The 17,351-nt window shown below is 43.5% G+C and overlaps 1 protein-coding gene across 26 annotated transcripts in view; it reads right to left on the bottom strand.

The window, feature by feature from the left end:
* Positions 1-412: 412 nt before the first annotated feature.
* PARD3 (par-3 family cell polarity regulator) overlaps positions 413-17,351 on the bottom strand; it is a 725,699-nt gene continuing 708,760 nt past the window's right edge. For 13 of the 26 annotated variants that reach the window (XM_033209505.1, XM_033209497.1, XM_033209508.1 and 10 more), the window contains 2 exons: positions 10,386-10,513; positions 1,346-2,406 (listed from right to left, as the gene is read on the bottom strand). In XM_033209505.1, coding sequence (XP_033065396.1) covers positions 2,013-2,406; positions 10,386-10,513 — 522 coding nt within the window. In that variant the 3' untranslated portion in view covers positions 1,346-2,012. Of the gene's footprint in view, positions 2,407-10,385; positions 10,514-17,351 lie in introns of all 26 variants that reach the window. The other 13 variants (XM_033209519.1, XM_033209522.1, XM_033209500.1 and 10 more) reach the window with 4 other exon arrangements.

Genomic DNA, 17,351 nt, shown 5'->3' with positions numbered 1-17,351 from the left:
CTTCTTTAGGCAGCCTGGGCCTTGCAGTGGACTCTTGAAGGTTCTTCTGTCTCCCCTTCCCCTCTCTCCTCAGGTGCTCAAATACGCAATCAACCACCAGCTCCTGTGTTTGCAAACTTCCCACTTTGAGACTTCCAACTGTAAGACTGTATATTGTCTTAATGGACTAAGAGTGAGAATGATGTCATAATGGGGACCATCTTTTCCAAGGGACAGGTGAGTCTCCCCTCTCCATCCTCATCCAAGAGTTCGCCCCAGGGTTCTCCTGCTCCGTTTCATGCACATTTTCCTCAGATGTGAGGAAACTTCCACCTTTCTCTAAATATATTTTTTAAAAATCACATCTGTTAATATACCTTTTAAAAAACCCCAGCTAGGCAAGGTTGCCCAGGAACATCAGAGACACCAAAAGAACAGGAAGAAATATGCCTTTTATTAGGAGCCGCATATGTACAGAGAAAGCTGTTTCTCACAGCTCAGGGGAGGCTGTGAGAAAGAGCCACTGTCATCCAAGGTCACTGCGCGTACACTGGTAACGCCACTTAGACACTGCCGCACATTATTAAGAAACAGAACCATGATACAGAAGTGCAGAAGAGACACAGGTATGTGTGTGGACACATCATTTCTAAAAATAAGTCAACACAAAAATACAATGTGCCAATAAAAAAAAATAGGCATATCCATACACGTCTTTTTTTCTGTTTTTAAAGTGAATACATGGTATGCTGAGCTTTCACCTCCAGCTTTTTCCACATCAGAATTCACAGGCACTTTGGCAACCCAGCCACGGTTTACAATACAGGATGTTCAGAACGATGAAGGAAGGTGGGAGCCATCGAGGTCCCCGAGACCCACACACACACTCAAATACTGACGCGAGAGTGAGCTTCCTGCCACCGCTGCTGTGGGACCCGAAAATGTTCTCTGTGATGTGTAACGGCTTTTCCTTTGTCTTTCATGTTTCATGGCAGAATTACTTAGGAGCGTGGCATCTCCAGTCAGATATGCAGTGTGTGGATGCATTACACAAGCATCAATTGCCTCTGACTTGAAAAGCCGTAGAGAGATCAAAATGACCGTCTGGTTTATCTCTGTCCTATTCTGTGCCCTTCCTGACAAGCTGTCAGACAAAAAGTAATGAAAATAATTACTGGGATGTACTGGGCCATGAGCTCTTCCTAGGAGAATTTCTTTCTTAGCTCTCCCCTCCTGATAGACACCGGGCCAATGGCACGCCCAGCTTCCCCCGGCAGGAGCCACTCCCGTCTCCCACGTTCCCCACACAGAGCTGTGGTGGCTCAACCCACGCGTCAGGAACAGTACCGAACAAGCCTATGTATAAACGCAGACTAGGATCATCGCTTTATTGGTAATGTTGAGTTATAAGGCAGTTACAAAAGGACCCTCATGGTAACCAAACAATGTTGGACTATGGCTTAGCTTCTGTAATAGGATGACCGACTCTCCCGTCACAGGGAGCTGAGAAAGGAAAGAGAAAACCACACTGATGACAAAGTATGACAAATGGCTGTGCTGTGAAGTACCAGAAAGCCCCAATTTTTGGTGTATGTTGCCCACTTTTCCTCCTCCAGAGACTGAGATGTCATCTCACAGCTCAGAGAACTTAGAGGGAGAAACAGGGCCGCGGGTCATCCTCCGCGTCAGGTGAATTTGTCTCGCACGTGGTGCAGGGACGCTACAACCAAGCCGCGGACAGCGCATGAGTCGGGCCGAGACTCCCGGCACTGTGGAGAGGCGCACAGCACGTGAACGCCTCCAACAGATGATTGTCACAGGGTGGGAAATCCTTCCATGAAACAGACACGTGAGACATCGTGGCAAAGACATTAAGGCCTTCCATTTCTTTGCCTATACCGCTTAAAGGCACTGATACCAACAGCAGAAATACTCCATGGTACCATCGAGGTTTTAAAAAAACTCCCAAAATACAAGTCTTTATAGGAAAATGTCTTTTATTGCGTGACATGAAGCATCTGTTCTTTGCGCGCTCAGGAATAGAAGGGCCTCCCTTTCTCAGGAGTCTGAAGTCTGTTCAGCCTGGCAACCTGAGAAGGGGAGGGCGGGACATCTTGCCGGAAAGGCCCCTTGGGAGGGGCGTAACTGGGGTCCTGGACTTTCTTATACGAGTCATAGTTGCTGGGCCCCTCGGAAGGAGGCTGCTTCTTCATCTGCTGCTCCTTCCGCCTCTGTTCCTGGCGAAGGAGCTCCTGAGTTTCCAGCATGACCCTGGCGTTGAAGCCGTGTCCTCCCAGGTAGCCGTTCCTGGAGCCTTGGTAGCTGGAGTACCTGGGGTTCTCTTTGGCACTCTGGAAGCCTTCCCCGGGGGAGTAGTTCTGCTCCCAAGAGTCCTGGGAGACCGAGCTGGCGTTTTTCCTGCTTTGCCTAGAAAGCAAAACCAAACGTTAGTGTGAGGGTAGGAAGAAGGAGGGAGAGGGAGGAAAGGGGGCAGGATGGGATGGAATATGCATTTTCATGTTTCAATAAATATTCCTGTTCTCTTATCACATGCCAGACACTGTGATAGGGGCGGCTGGAGAATTCAAAAATGACTGTCCTCAGCAAGCGCACAGTCTTAGACAACTAAACTAACAATGAGTAAACAGGAGAGAGAACTAGACTGTGCAGCTACTTAAAAAGAGAGTCATCTTCCTGTGTCTGAGCAGGTTGTGTCTGTTCTGCTTAGGGTACCAATATCTCCTGCAATTTAGACACACTGGCAAAGCAGAGAAGTATTAGAGGTTTGGCAGCTTCCATGGTAGGAATAACTCCTCACTTTAGAACATTACAATTCAATTCTAAACAAGCACAGCAAATATTTTACACAGCTGCCACCATAATGCCAGAAGCACTAGCTAATATGAAGTACATGTAATGGATTACAATGTGGGTTCGGTTATGAAAGATTTAAGTCTAGACTCCTTTATGATAAAAAATGCAACAGGCAGTCCCTTAAAGCTCTGGCTTTCGAGTTGTGTATGTCAGCAACTTACACTCTCCAGGATACTTGCTCATCGAGATTGGAGGGAGAGTCCAGAAGTCTGTAGAGTAAGCACTATTTTCTTATACATTTACCTTCACCAAAGCCCAGGGTAACCTACTTAACTTGCTTTCTGTCGCCCCAGGATAGGGAAGTAAATCAGAGTCATATGAAAAATTCAAATTCTTACCACTTCTGCAACCGGGTTGCACATGATTTCCAGGAAACATTATTGTTTTGAAACATCTTTAATTTACTATTAAGTCTCTAGATGGTTTTATGAATTTACAGTAAGATTGGCTATGATGAAGTAAAACAATTCTGTGCCAGAAAGGAAGACATGCCCTAATTTTTTTGCCTTGAAAATGGAAGAGGGGGAGAGACAATTGAGTAATAAAACAAAATATATTGCTCCATTTATCAATAAGAAAATCATTTGGCGACAGTATGTATTGCTCAGCCCTTTCCATCAACATACACAACACAGCTGAATGTTCACAAAAACACTCATGGAAGGAAAAGAAGGTCTGGGAAGCCACTGCATCTCCTGCAGGAACGATGCAATTTGCATTTTTGAACATTCAGAATTGCGTCAATATGGTTTGGAGGGAAATCCACCCATTTTCCATATGGCCTAAAATGTAGTCGGAAACATTTTCAGTAAGGAAAATGACCGTAATGTCCAGCATTGCCTCTGGCTATGATGATGACTGCATGAGCATTCTATAGCATGTCTGTCTGGGTCTCTTTTAAGGGAAGACTGAACCATTTGTACAGTCAGCCCAGGCAAGAATCCTTAGATGTGATGGAATAGTTTATTTGCCTAAAGCACTGATTATCTTCACTTAAAAAGTCATAAATTAATCTGCCCAGAGACAAGACTGTTGGAAAATGCCGGTATGAAACCAGGGATTTGACATTAATCATGAAACTTTAATTAAAACAAGGAACTTGTGACTGATATTACAGCAACAAAAATGGGATTCCTTTATGAGTTATCAGTTTGAAGATAATCAGAAATAGCCTGCAGACATTTCACCTCTTTTTCATCCCTGGCCTACTAAGATCCATCAACTCCCTTCCTCCCCAGCTCCATGGAGCCCCAGGTTTCGCGCTATGGAGGTTGGGCACCCTAAGTGGATTCTGTATCATCCCCGGAAGACAGTCTTTCTAGATTTAAACAGGGAGAATTCACTCAAGGTTTGTTAGGGATGGAAATTACAACAATGTGGGAGAATGAATTTTTTGTAGCTAAAATTTTCTTCAAATTAATCAGTAAAGAGAGAAGGAAGCAGACTGCCCTGAGGTCTGAAGTAAGATATGTGGGTAAAATGCACATAAGACAGACAGACAGACAGACAGACAGACAGACACACACACACACACACACACACACACACTTCCTTGGTAAGGAAGTTAGCAGTATCTATATGCTCTTGATTAAGGATAGAATGAGAAATGGGCCAATTGTAGAGACCAAGGGAAGGAAATGGACAATAAGAGTTTCCTGCACTAGGAAACCAGGCATCCAGGCAGCAGGGCGAGGTGGGAGAGTGACTTAGGCTCAGAGCAACGTAGATTCAAATCCTGAGCCTGCCTCTGCCTGGCTGTGCGACTCTGGGAGAGTTACGCTCACTGGGCTCAAGTCACCTTACCTGTGAAACAGGCATAATCTCTAACCTTGAAACGTTGTGAGGAGAAAGAAATGAAGTAACACACATAAAGTGCTTAGAAAAGTGACTTGCACTCAGTAAATGATTGACTAACAGGTCCCAGAGGAGTAGTTTGAAGACAAAGTCATTCTGCCTTCAAAGATTAGGCTCTGGGCCTGGGTGTGGTGGCTCAGGCCTGTAATCTCAGAACTTTAGGAGGATGAGGTGGGAGGACTGTTTGAGGCCAGGAGTTTGAGATCAGCCTGGGTAACATAGTGAGACCCCACCTCTACAAAAAATGTTTTGAAAAAATCAGCCAGGTGTGGTGACGGGTGCCTGTACCCAGCTACTTGGGTGGCTGAGGTGGGAGAAGTGCTTGAGCCCAGGAGGTTGAGGCTGCAGTGAGCCGTGATTGCTCCACTGCACTGCAGCCTGGGTGACAAAGTGAGATCCCATCTCTAAAAGAGGAAAAAAAGAAAAAAAGGCTCTGGATTTAGAGAGGCATCTTTTTGACCAAACAATAATGTTGTTTTTAATTTAATTATTTTGTTTTTGAGACAGAGCCTCACTCTTTTGCCCAGGGTGGAGTACACTGGTGTAATCTTGGCTCACTGCAACTTCTACCTCCTGGGTTCAAGGGATTCACCTGCCTCAGCCTCCTGGGTATCTGGGATTACAGGAGCGCACCACCATACCTGGCTAATTTTTGTATTGTTAGTAGAGATGGGATTTTACCACGTTGGACCAGGCTGTTCTTGAACTCCTGAACTCAAGTGATCCGCCCACCTCAGCCTCCCATAGTCCTCAGATTACAGGCATGAGCCACTCTGCCTGGCCAAAAATTGTTTAAAATAAGCTTTCCCTTCCTTGGTTGGAGGGATTGAGTAGAGATGCCAAGACACAGAAACGCAACAGAGGAGAAAGGAGCCCTTGCTAATTGAGGGCAATTCAGCACACTGCTACAGACATCAGAGGGAAGGCCACGTTCTTCCCACTGTACTGTGAGCCCTTGGCTAAGGTCATGGATAACAACAGCAACAAAACATCAATCTCCTTTCGCTGAATTTCTTCATAACCAACACATAGGATTGTCTGGTCCTGCATGCAATGAGCCCCCTGGACATTTCTGAATCCACTCAAAGTACATATCGCAGTGTGGCAATAACTATCACCTAAAGATTACAACCACCTCCAACATGGCCTGGAGACCATCAGCACAGAGAGGACTCAAACCAAAAATCTGATGCCTAAGGAAAGCCATTAAGCCACCAGGGTGACAGGGACACAGACAGATGGAGGAAGACAGAAGGAGTGAGGCTAAGAAGTTGGGAAGTAGATTGGAGACATAATAAATGGGGCTTGTGGAGAGAACACAGGAGGATGCAGAGACACAGCTTGGAGGGTGAGGTATACAAGGCTTTCGAGGAAGTCAGACCACGGCAGACAGGGAGCCGAGGGAGGGGAGAACAAGAAATGGAGAGGCAGGAAAAGAAAATGAAGGGAAACACCAAACCAAGAACCTTACGTCTCTCTACCAGTGCCTGTGACTGCTCACGCCTCTATTACATTTGGGGGCTGCCTTTTGGATATTAAGGAAAGAAACCAATTTAGGAATTAAAGAAAGATGATGTCACAGGGTACAGATCTCAGTGACAGAGGAGCAATTTTTCTGTTTGTTCTACTGCACAGCATGGTAGGTATAGTTAATAACAGAGTATTGTACATTTCACAATGCTGAGAGAGTAAATATTTGAGGTGATGGATATGTTAGCTAACTTGGTTAAGCTTAATCAATTATTTTATGTTGTATTCATAAATTATAACATCACTTTGTGCCCCACAAATTATACAAACTGTCAATTTATATATATATTTTTTTTTTTTTTTAAGATGGAGTCTTGCTCTGTTGCCCAGGCTGGAGTGCAGTGGCACGATCTTGGCTCACTGCAAGCTCCGCCTCCTGGGTTCACACCATTCTCCTGCCTCAGCCTCCCCAGTAGCTGGGACTACAGGCGCCCGCCACCACGCCCGGCTAATGTTTTGTATTTTTAGTAGAGACGGGGTTTCACCGTGTTAGCCAGGATAGTCTCGATCTCCTGACCGTGTGATCCACCCACCCTGGCCTTCCAAAGTGCTGGGATTACAGGCGTGAGCCATTGCGCCTGGCCTATAATTTATAATAAAAAATACATTATTTTAGAAAAAGAAAAACAAACAAAAATCCTACTCTGATTGAGAACTGAGTGTGGGGCCACCACATAGGTCCTTTTTCCTGCCAACTAGTGTTACCACCTGGCCAGTGTTTCTCACTGACATTCCAAAATGGAACTTGAATTCTGCCTGTAGTTTCTTACTTACAGTTACAATTTATAAACCACTGTTTCTCATACACATGTCTCTAATTCAAACCACCTTATCTAACGCAACTGATACAAAGCCCAGACCATTTGTTTTATTTTATGCTCCACTCTGTAACTATACTATTTTTATGTGTGTAATCTTTTCGGTTTCTAATGCCATACCAACTTGTTTAGACAAAACTCTGTTAATTGTCAATATCCGAAAAGCAGAGGTCAAGTGTCTTTGAAGAATATCACATGTCAGAAACTTGGACTTGACTCAAGCTCATGGAGGTGGCTGCAGTCCCCCCGACCTCCTGTTTGCTTTCTTTCCCTTGCTTCAGATCTCTGCACACAGCCTGCCGCAGAGTGGGGCTGCTTTGTGAGGCATCGAGCTGCGCGCAGGGTTCTGCGTTCCTAATCTCCCTCACAAACAGGAAGATTCCCATTGATAAATTATTCTCTAAAGGAAGACAAGAAGATACGGCAGAAGCCTACCAGCCTCTGCTGCCCAAACTTACATAACTCTTTGAGGATGTCTGCTTTTCTCATATCTAAATAGGATAAAATGACTAAAAATAGGGAGCTACAATTAACCCAGAGGGAAAGCTGTAGTTATTTAGGGCAACACTAAATAACAGCGGAGGCACTGGCGGTGGCGGCTGCAACCCTCCTCTGCGTGTATATATAGATACTTCTACCATGCGCTTCCGCAGGGAGAGGCGGAGAAGGGAAGAGGTGTCAGGGCTGAGAGTAAAGAAGGGAGAGGAATGGGAAGGCAAGGACGAAAGGTTCGGCTGGGAATGCATGAGCTACTTCAGAATGCAACCAGGAGAAATTCAGTGGAAGCACCTGCCTTTCTCTTTTGCCTCTTCTGAGGACTGGGACCCAAGCGCCTCTTCTCACTTCCAATTGCCCTGCCTTCCTGGCCGCCCACCGCTGTCTCTCTCACCTCCCTTTCTCAGCCCTTGGCAGCTCCCACGTCATTGCTCTCATTATACACACTTTGCTATGTTTCTCCTTCAATCCTTAGAGACACTCTCAGGCATGGCCAAAATATATGAAGCCAAACAACTGGCCAATAAAAATAAGAACACAGCCCCTGCCCTGACAACACCATCCACACAAGCTATGAAGTGCCCTGGCCCACCCGTGTGGTCGTGCGGGCAGGGCCGTGCCAGGTGGGCCAACTGGTCCACGCTGTCAGCTCACCCTTCCGATGGAATGCAGCCACACAGACTGGCTGGGCTGCGGCGGGTGAGGAGGGCAGTGCAGCGAGGAGGGTGGATTTTACACAGACGAACCTTGATGTCTAATTCAAGTGCCTAGGCATTTGATTCACTGGGTTGATTCACACAGTGACCTCCTTCTAAATGCTAAGGGCAGGAGAGCATTGAGGGGAACTTTGTACCTGTTAATATCCCAAATTTGGGGCCAGGCATGGTGGCTCACACCTGTAATCCCAGCACTTTGAGGGGCTAAGGTGAGCAGATCACTTGAGGCCAGAGGTTCGAAACCAGCCTGGACAACATGGCAAACCCTTTCTCTACTAAAGATACAAAAATTAGCCAGGTGAGGTGGCGCACGCCTGTAATCCCAGCTACTTGGGAGGCTAAGGCATGAGAATTGCTTGAGTCTGGGAGGCGGAGGTTGCAGTGAGCCAAGGTCATGCCACTGCACTCCAGCCTGGGCAACAGAACAAGACTCTGTCCCAAAAAATTTGGGAACAGAAGCCCTTGATAGCAACAGGCCTTATAAAATCATAGTTTAGGACATGGGCACGTTCAGGTTTGAATGCTGGCAAAACGACTTACTAGCTGTGTGAGCTGGGGGAAATTTACCTACTCTGAACTGTTTCCTTACAAGATAAGATTATATCAAAGGCCCTATAAAGACCAAAACTCTAATGACTCTTACCTAGAGAAGGCTAAAGAACCTGGCAATTCTCCTTTTTAAAGCAAAAAATAATTTAGTACTCAAAGGGGTTATACATAGCCTTATGGATTGAAAAAGAACAACTGAATGAATAAATTGCTTCAACAGATGGCACTCATGCCCATGGAGACTCATCCACTCCATGTCCCCTTGGCTGACCTGTGTCCATGTGGTGAAGTCCCTTGTGGTTGTTATAGTGATTATTAACATGTAAAGAAATTCGTCTTTTTGAGATAGGGTCTTGCTCTGTCACCCACGCTGGAGTGCAGTGGTGTGATCTCGGCTCATTGTAACCTCTGCTTCCCAGGCTCAAGTGATCCTCCCATCTCAGCCTCCCACGGAACTGAGATTACAGGCATGTGTCACCATGCCTGGCTAATTTTTGTGTTTTTTATGGAGACAGCGTTTTGCCATGTTTCCCAGGCTGGTCTTGAACTCCTGGGCTCAAATGATCTGCCTGCCTCAGCCTCCCAAAGTGCTGGGATTACAGACCTGAGCCACCATGCCTGGCCAGGACTCATCTTTATTAGAAATTGATCAAGATCAATCTACATTGGTCAGTCAAAATAAGCATTTGTCTCCTAACTCCCCAAAACTGTTTTGCTCAAAGTCAAAAGTCTACCTGATACCAACATGGCAAATGAATCTTTTCCTACTTAAAATATTTTTGTCCCTGGTTTTGAAATACAGCAACAAATGCCTGTAAGAATGTGGCTACTGGAGTCACTTGTTTTGGGAAGTTTAAAAAGCTGAATGTTTTTCAATATTTTTATTCCTCACTATGCCTGGAAGAAATACTTTGATGGAAAAATAGTTACTATTTCAATGTACTGGCACTCAGTCACCTGAGATCCTTTGTCGGAGAACTGGGTCAAGGCCTCTCCTCTGGGGAGCAGGCAGGTAAGGGTTGCTTGCTTGGTTCCCAGCTAACAAGCTCAGCATCCCTGAGACCCTCTAAAGTTAAACATGGGTGACAACAGTGATGATGGGACAGTAAGAGAGTGAGGTTTGGGACCACGGATCCCACACAACCACGGCATATCCCGATCCTTTTATGGAGCTCTGGATTTATGAAGTATCATTGATTCTAATTACCCTATGTGCTACGCCAAATAAGGGTTATCTTCCCATTTTTCAGATGAAGATACTGTCTTGTCCACACGGGAAGCAGGAGAGCTAATACTAAGAAGCCAGTACACCAGTCGCTTCACTTTTTTAGGGAGCTTGTGGTTGAAAATACTGGCATCTCCTGCAATTGGTATTTCCGCTGGCCTCGCAGTAAGACAGCCCCCCACGCTAAGGAACAGTAGCCACCAGACATTTATTGGTTCCTCCATTGCTACCAGAGGCAAGCTGGAGAGGCCCCAACGATGTGGGAAGGAGCGCATTCCTAAAGGGCCGAGGCAGGGGGGTGGATCTGGAGGCTCGGCCAGGAGGCTCAGCCAGGCGTCCTCCTACCGAGGCAGAGAGCTGTACTGGCGCTGGGCCTGCTGGGAGCTTTCGCGCTCCTCCTGCCGCTGCCGCTGCATCTGCACCTCCACGGACACCGAGTGCCGCCCGCTCTGCGCCGCCGGCCGTGCGTTCGGCTGGAAGAGGAAAATGCAAGCACATCGTTAACCAGAACGATCCGCACAGATAACACAACTGGTTGACTCCGTTTGGATTCTTACGAATTGACTTTGAAAATTTTGAAAATTCTGCGATTTGTTTTTTAAAATCATTTCTTTGAGAAAAGTGGCATACATATAATTGCTCTTATGAGCCCACAAACACTCAATTTTCTTAAACTGTGATTTTGGCTTTGGCATGTGCTTTAAATTAAAGAGATCAAACTTTCTACTCTTCTTTAATTTTTTTTAGAGATGGGATCTCACTCTGTCACCCAAGCAGGAGTGCACAGTAGTACAATCATGGCTCACTGCAGCCTTGAACTCCTGTCCTCCCACCTCAGTCTCTGGAGTAACCGGGACTACAGACACAGGCCATCATGCCTGGCTAATTTTTTTTTTTTTGGTAGAGATGGGGTCTCCCAAGGTTGTCCCGGCCTCAAGCAATCCTGCCTCAGCCTCCCGAAGTGCTGAGATTACAGGTGTAAGCCACTATACCCAGCATCTAGTCTTTTTAATGAGGCTTGGTAAATGCTGACATAAGATGCCATTTACCTCTCTTGAGAATACACAGAGCAGATACAATGAGAGTGAGGCTCTTCCAAAAACTAGAAGATGTTAATACCAATAAATAAATAAATAAATAAATAAATAAAAAATAAAAATTTGCTACAACTCTCAAAAGTGGGAAAGTCCAGGAGTGCACACGTGCGAGTTGGCCATGCTGAAATTTGGGGGGTAGGTATATATTTTAATTTTAAAGCAGGATACAGTATAGCTGATTCCCCTTTTACTACAGGATGACAGTGAAATTTTAAGCCAAGATTAGTTTAAACTAGGTACTGACAGGCCTCCTGCAACCCACAGATGGCAGCCAAACAGGGAACAGAAATGCCTATCAAAAGAACAACTCCAAAAGCTAATGGCTACTTAAATTGGCTATTAGGTAATGCATTTTACCTTAGTTATTAGGAAATAGTAATTTAACCTAGGTTGATCATCCCCTATAGAGAAAGTTTCAATCCTCCTAACTAAATACTTTGGTTAGCACTCCATTTCAGGAGTTCAAGACCAGCCTGGGCACCACAGTGAGACCCTGTCTCTACGAAAAAATTTTAAAAATTAGTCAGGTGCAGTGACACATGTCTGTGATCCCAGCTACTTGGGAAATTGAGACAGGAGGACCACTTGAGCCTAGGAGATTGAGGCTGCAGTGAGCCATGACCATGCCACTGCACTCCAGCCTAGGTGATGGTACAAGACACTGTCTCAAAAAAAGAAAAAAATAAAAAAGGAAAAACAAAAAGAAAGAAAAGAAAACCATACTTTGGTCAGCAAGTCATCTGGTGATTGGCGCTTCTCACTGAAATCAGATTACTGAACGTGTATACTGCACTGTATAGATCAGGCTTCTGGGATGCTTCAGCTTCTCACTGCTGATGGTTAGCTTACCTTCTAGATCTGGCCTTTTGAAATAAAAGTAGCTGTGCTCAAAATAGACAATGATGCCTCTACATTTACAAAACATCTCAATGGTTTGTCACAGCATCAGCAGGAGGACCCTTAAGTGATCCTTTTCAGTACTGGCCACCCTCAGTTCCCCCTCTGTTATGCGATGTTGTGCATCAGGCATAGTCTGAGAGGAATGTCTGTTAGAAACAAGTTATTGATTTTCTTTTAGAGTTGAAAGCTAATGGTAGACTTTGCCCTGATAATGATTTTCTAGAACAACAGAGTCTTAGCATTTATTTGGCGAGCTGTAAGATAACAGGTAGTCTTGTTACCAAAAGAATGGCCTCTATGGTTGGCTTTGGCCAGGACAGAAAGAAATCAAGCATCATCTATTGTTCTCTTTCTGCAAAGCCAGCACAACCTTACTTGTTGATAAGCAGTAATGAAGCAATATACAGGACAAACATTTCAAAGCATATGGGCTTAGTTAGTGAGCATATTAAAAATATCCCGATACAAAAATAATGTGTGAGGAGATTAGGCTTTACAATACCCCAGTCTCTACTAGAGGATGTTTATAACCACACTCACTGGAACAAATGTGTGTTCAGAGACCCGCTTCACAACACCGTTCAAATAACACATCAGTGAGGCCTTCAGCAAGAAAAACACTTCTCTGAGCGAGTTCTGCTTATGCAAACAATTGTTCATCAACTGCATTAAAAGAGACAGACATTTTCTTCCATTACACTTGATGAGGCTGGCCAAAAAGGAAACTGAGCTGTTTTCTTGTCACGGTGAGCAATGGGAAGCTTGAGATAAACCACTGGACAGAGAGAAAACACTACACCATTTCCTTTACACCCTCAAAAGAACCACATTTTCCTTTTCTTTTCACTCAGTGTAAGCTATATGCATGTGTCAACCAGTCTTGAAAGATCTGGCATTCTGCAGCAGGATTTAGTAACCAGCGTTTTAAGCTCGTGCTGTTCTGTGACAAGCTGCTTGTGGAGATGTGAAGGGAAATTGCAAGGTCTTGTAGAAACTTCAGGTATATTTTTAAGTTGTTTCTCCCATAGGCCTGAAAATGTGTTTCTGACAGAGAAAAAAGAAGTTGAAGGACTTGTTTTCTCTGCTATGTGTTTTCTGACACTGTTCACCTCAGACTTTATCAGCTACAAGTATCTAGTTGGATCTGGATATGTTCCAATGATGACATTATCAGCATATGGGGTCTGAAAACTTAAAAGGAACGAATGAGTTTGGGATCAGCAAACTGACATATTTCATACTATCATAATCACCAGGAGGAAACATAAACATTGGCTTCACCATTAATATTTTACTCCATTTCTCTTTTCAGAGCTTGCAAAAGGGTGGGTTACTAAAGAGAATCACTCTTATTTTTCAGATAAAACTCTAACAGGCCACATATTTCAAGGAAGATTGTATACATGACCAGCTCAGAGCAACAACTAAGTCAGTTCATCCTGGAAAGTTTGACACTTGGCCTGAATAAAAAATTACCCCTCTAATTCACAATTTAAATGAAGACCTCTTAAAAACAAAAACTGGATGAACAGTATTAAAATGGCAATCTCGAATTTTACACACTGTGGCTTCAATCCCTATGGCAGGAACAAAATAATGTATCCGAGACCAAGCACAAAATTAAAGTGAAGAAAAGAGGTAATTTGTAACCTCACAGAGAAGTGTATCTTTTCAAATAAAATATCATCAACAACTGCAATGACAAAGTAACACCCATATAGGGAAATACCTGCATAGGCATAATTGTAATAACTCTGGAGATTCACCAGAGGACAAGGCGAAGCTCTGTTTTAACAGTGTAAATTATAAATAACCCTGTGATGAAATTGGTTACAAGCAATGACCTTTTAAATAAAAAAAAACCACGGTTGCCAGGGCCATAATAACAATAGAGACTGTAAGATGGAAGTAAACACACGAGTATATACGACACAGGATGCTGGAGAGCCACGATATGTGAATCTCTTCATGGCCTATGTTTAAAACCACTAGTGAAAAATATGTATGCTGTTTTTGTAAGTGCACTACGAAGTACATGTCTTTCTCATAGATTATAAAGGGATAATAGTTCAAGTTTGAGGAAGCAATACAATGTTGGTATCACTTAGTAGGGTAAAATATAAAAAATATTTTCCACATTTTTAAAAAACATTTTTTGTTTTTCTTTTAGAGTCAGAATCTTGCTCTGTTGCCAAGGCTGGAGTGCAGTGGCGCAACCATAGCTCACTGCAGCCTCAAACTCCTGGGCTCAAACAGTCCTCCTAGGTAGCCAGGACTACAGGTATGTACCACCATGCCTGGTTAATCTTTTTTCTTTTTAATTTTTGTAGAGGCAGGATCTTGCTATGTTGCCCAGGCTGATCTTGAACTCCTGATCTCAAGTGATCCTCCCACCTTCGCCTCCCAAAGTGCTGGAGATTACATGCTTGTAATGGTCTCATACGGTGTTTTATGAATTAAGTCATTAAGCATTTCTCTTAATTACATAAAATCATTGCTTCAAAATAAAAATAGAAAAAAATGAAAATACAAAATAAAATATTTAATAGACAGTCAATAGAGTAAAGAACAAACATGAATATCCACAGTACAAAGTTTCAGTACTAATTAGAATTAGGTAATACTGTAAGACTTTGACAGCTTAATATGCAAGTGTGCTACCACTTATAAAATAAAATCATTGTTATATTAACATTTACATAGAATATTCAATAATTTCAAATAATCTATCATTTTTCTTCCTATAGATAAGGAAAATAGTGTGTATGTGTGGGTGTGCACCTGTGTGTGTATATATATATCCACACACGTAATATTTTTATAAAGGATCATTTTGAGCAGATTTTCTCCTTAAATTATGAATGATAAAAATCTGCAAAATTTCGTATGTCCAAGGGCACATACAGAAAACAAAAAATAAAATACAAAACATTCAAGCACTTCGGATGAAAACCTGTGATGAAGATGATGGTGAGAATGATGCTGATGACAAAAAGACCAATGGCATTCCCTTGAGATTCACAATGCTTACTTTAGCAATTCATATGAGCTGTGACCCTAATAGGAATTCTGTATTCTGATAAGAGTAGCAATTTAAAGATTAAACAGAAATCATTTTTATGCCATGAAATCAAGTAAAGAGTGTCAACTGTTGACTCTGTTGAAAAGTGGCCAGTGCTAATATTAGTAATTATTTTCTTCAGTAGACTTATGTACAACTTTTAATCAAAACAAAGTTAACTTTTATCTATCCATCTTGCCTTCCCAGCCTTCCGCACCCACCTGCACCCCCCATAATTAATACAACTATTGACTGAACTCTTGTGGGTCTTGAATGCCGAAAAGCTTAATTGCTACTAAGGATGTGAGTAATGGCTAAAAAGACTGCAAAGCACACCCATTTCCCTCATGAAGTTTTTGGAAATGAATGTTTTTGTCTTAATTGTATTTGTCTTCACCTCACCTTTCCCACCAGTGCTTTTATCCTCGCCCCCATCTTAAGCAATAGGAACACGGAAAATAAAAAGCTTGCTCTACAAAACAAGCGAGGCACTTCAGTATTTGGGCTAATGGCAACCCAAGGTGGCTTCAGGAGTTTCCACCACCCAAGGCTTCTGAGCATAGCATGGCCATGAGTCACAGAGCCTTTGGCTGAGGGACAGGTCACAGGGCAGAAGAAAGCGTTGACTTTGCGACAGTACAGAGGCTCTCTCTATGTGCGACGGGCACCTCTCTGCAGATGGCTTTCTCCAGGTCTATTTCTTTTCTTTTCTTTTTTTATTTTGAGACGAAGTCTTGCTCTTGTCGCCAGGTTAGACTGCAATGGAGCGATCTTGGCTCACTGCAATCTTTGCCTCCCAGGTTCAAGCGATTCTCCTGCCTCAGCCTCCTGAGTAGCTAGGATTACAGGCGCCTGCCACCATGCCCAGCTGATTTTTATAATTTTAGTAGAGACAGGGTTTCACCATGTTGGCCAGGCTGGTCTCAAACTCCTGACCTTGTGATCTACCCACCTTGGCCTCCCAAAGTGCTGGGATTATAGGCATGAGCCACCGTGCCTGGCCCTCTAGGTCTATTTCTATGGGAGGTGATTTCGACCCAACTAGAGCTAGGGTTATACTCATTTCAAGGCTGTCAACTAAGGCAACATTTTTTGAGTCAAGGCATGGAGGCCGCTATGAGAAAATGACAGCAGATACTTTTTAAGTCTTAAAAAAGATGGAAACAAAAGGAAAACCACCATTTTCTGAAATTCCCCAGGCACAGGGAAGCAATCTAGTGGTACAGAGTGGCAGAGTGGCTGTGTGCTGTGATTGCCTTGCCAATTAAAGCAGGCAGAGCCCTAAGAGGGCAGGGAGAGCTATTAAAGTCTGAAACAAGAAAAGGGAGAAAAAGATTTTGTTATTCGTTGAAAGATGGACAGCTAGGAAACAAGCAAGCTTGAGGGAGAAGAGGATATTCACATTGCAGAGTATCAATTTTCTACCTGAAGGACTAAACTACTTTCAGTCACTCCCAACCTTGGATGGAAAGGATTTAGCAATACAGCTATTATTAAAGGCTCCATTATCCCATCTATCAATGGTCTCAGCCAGCAAGTCTCCTTGTGGGCAACACTCAGGTATCTGCAAAGTTTTTATGGCATACTGTACTTATGTCTGCAGCCTGCAATTTAGTTCTTTTAAAAGCAGCACTAAGTCCTGTCCATATCGAAGCTCTGTGATAATAACCCTAACCTCACCTATTGTTCTATTATCCTAAGAAAGATTTAAAGCAACTTGCGGCTTTATTTATGTTGCACCTGGCACTACGTGAGGAAGAAGTTGCTTTTTCTTCTTCTCTTGCTCAACTTGGGAGAGAATTCACTTCAATTATGTAGCTAAGGAAATTTTCTGGGCCTCTGCTCATCTAAAGACCTTTTGTGCCACAAATCAGCTCCCTCAGGCCCAGACATTATTTTGAACAAAGGCCCAGAACAGGTGCATTTTGTACTGCTAGAGCTTACAGAGAACATTTTCAAAATAGGTGGATTGAAAGGGCTACTTGGATGAGTTTTCTGCAGCATCCTGCTCTGTATGTAAAGTAATTGGCTTACATATGTTTCTATATGACACATCTGGCTGCACTTTGTGTGTGGCATTTCTAACAAGCATGACAATTTCAACTAATATGGGCTCAGTTGTACACACAGCTTGAAGGTGAGTTTGTGGTTCCTTAAAACTAAAATGATTACAAACCATTCCAATGAATGAGATCATGGTCCTATCCCTTCCAAATACAGTGACCCTTCAAGGTCAGAATACATAGGAGAAGA

This window comes from Trachypithecus francoisi, unplaced genomic scaffold (genome assembly GCF_009764315.1).
Source record: "Trachypithecus francoisi isolate TF-2019V2 unplaced genomic scaffold, Tfra_2.0 Lachesis_group9, whole genome shotgun sequence".
Classification (NCBI taxonomy): Eukaryota; Metazoa; Chordata; class Mammalia; order Primates; family Cercopithecidae; genus Trachypithecus; species Trachypithecus francoisi.
Note: the sequence above shows the minus strand (reverse complement) of the source record. Positions and strands in the feature narration are given on the sequence as shown.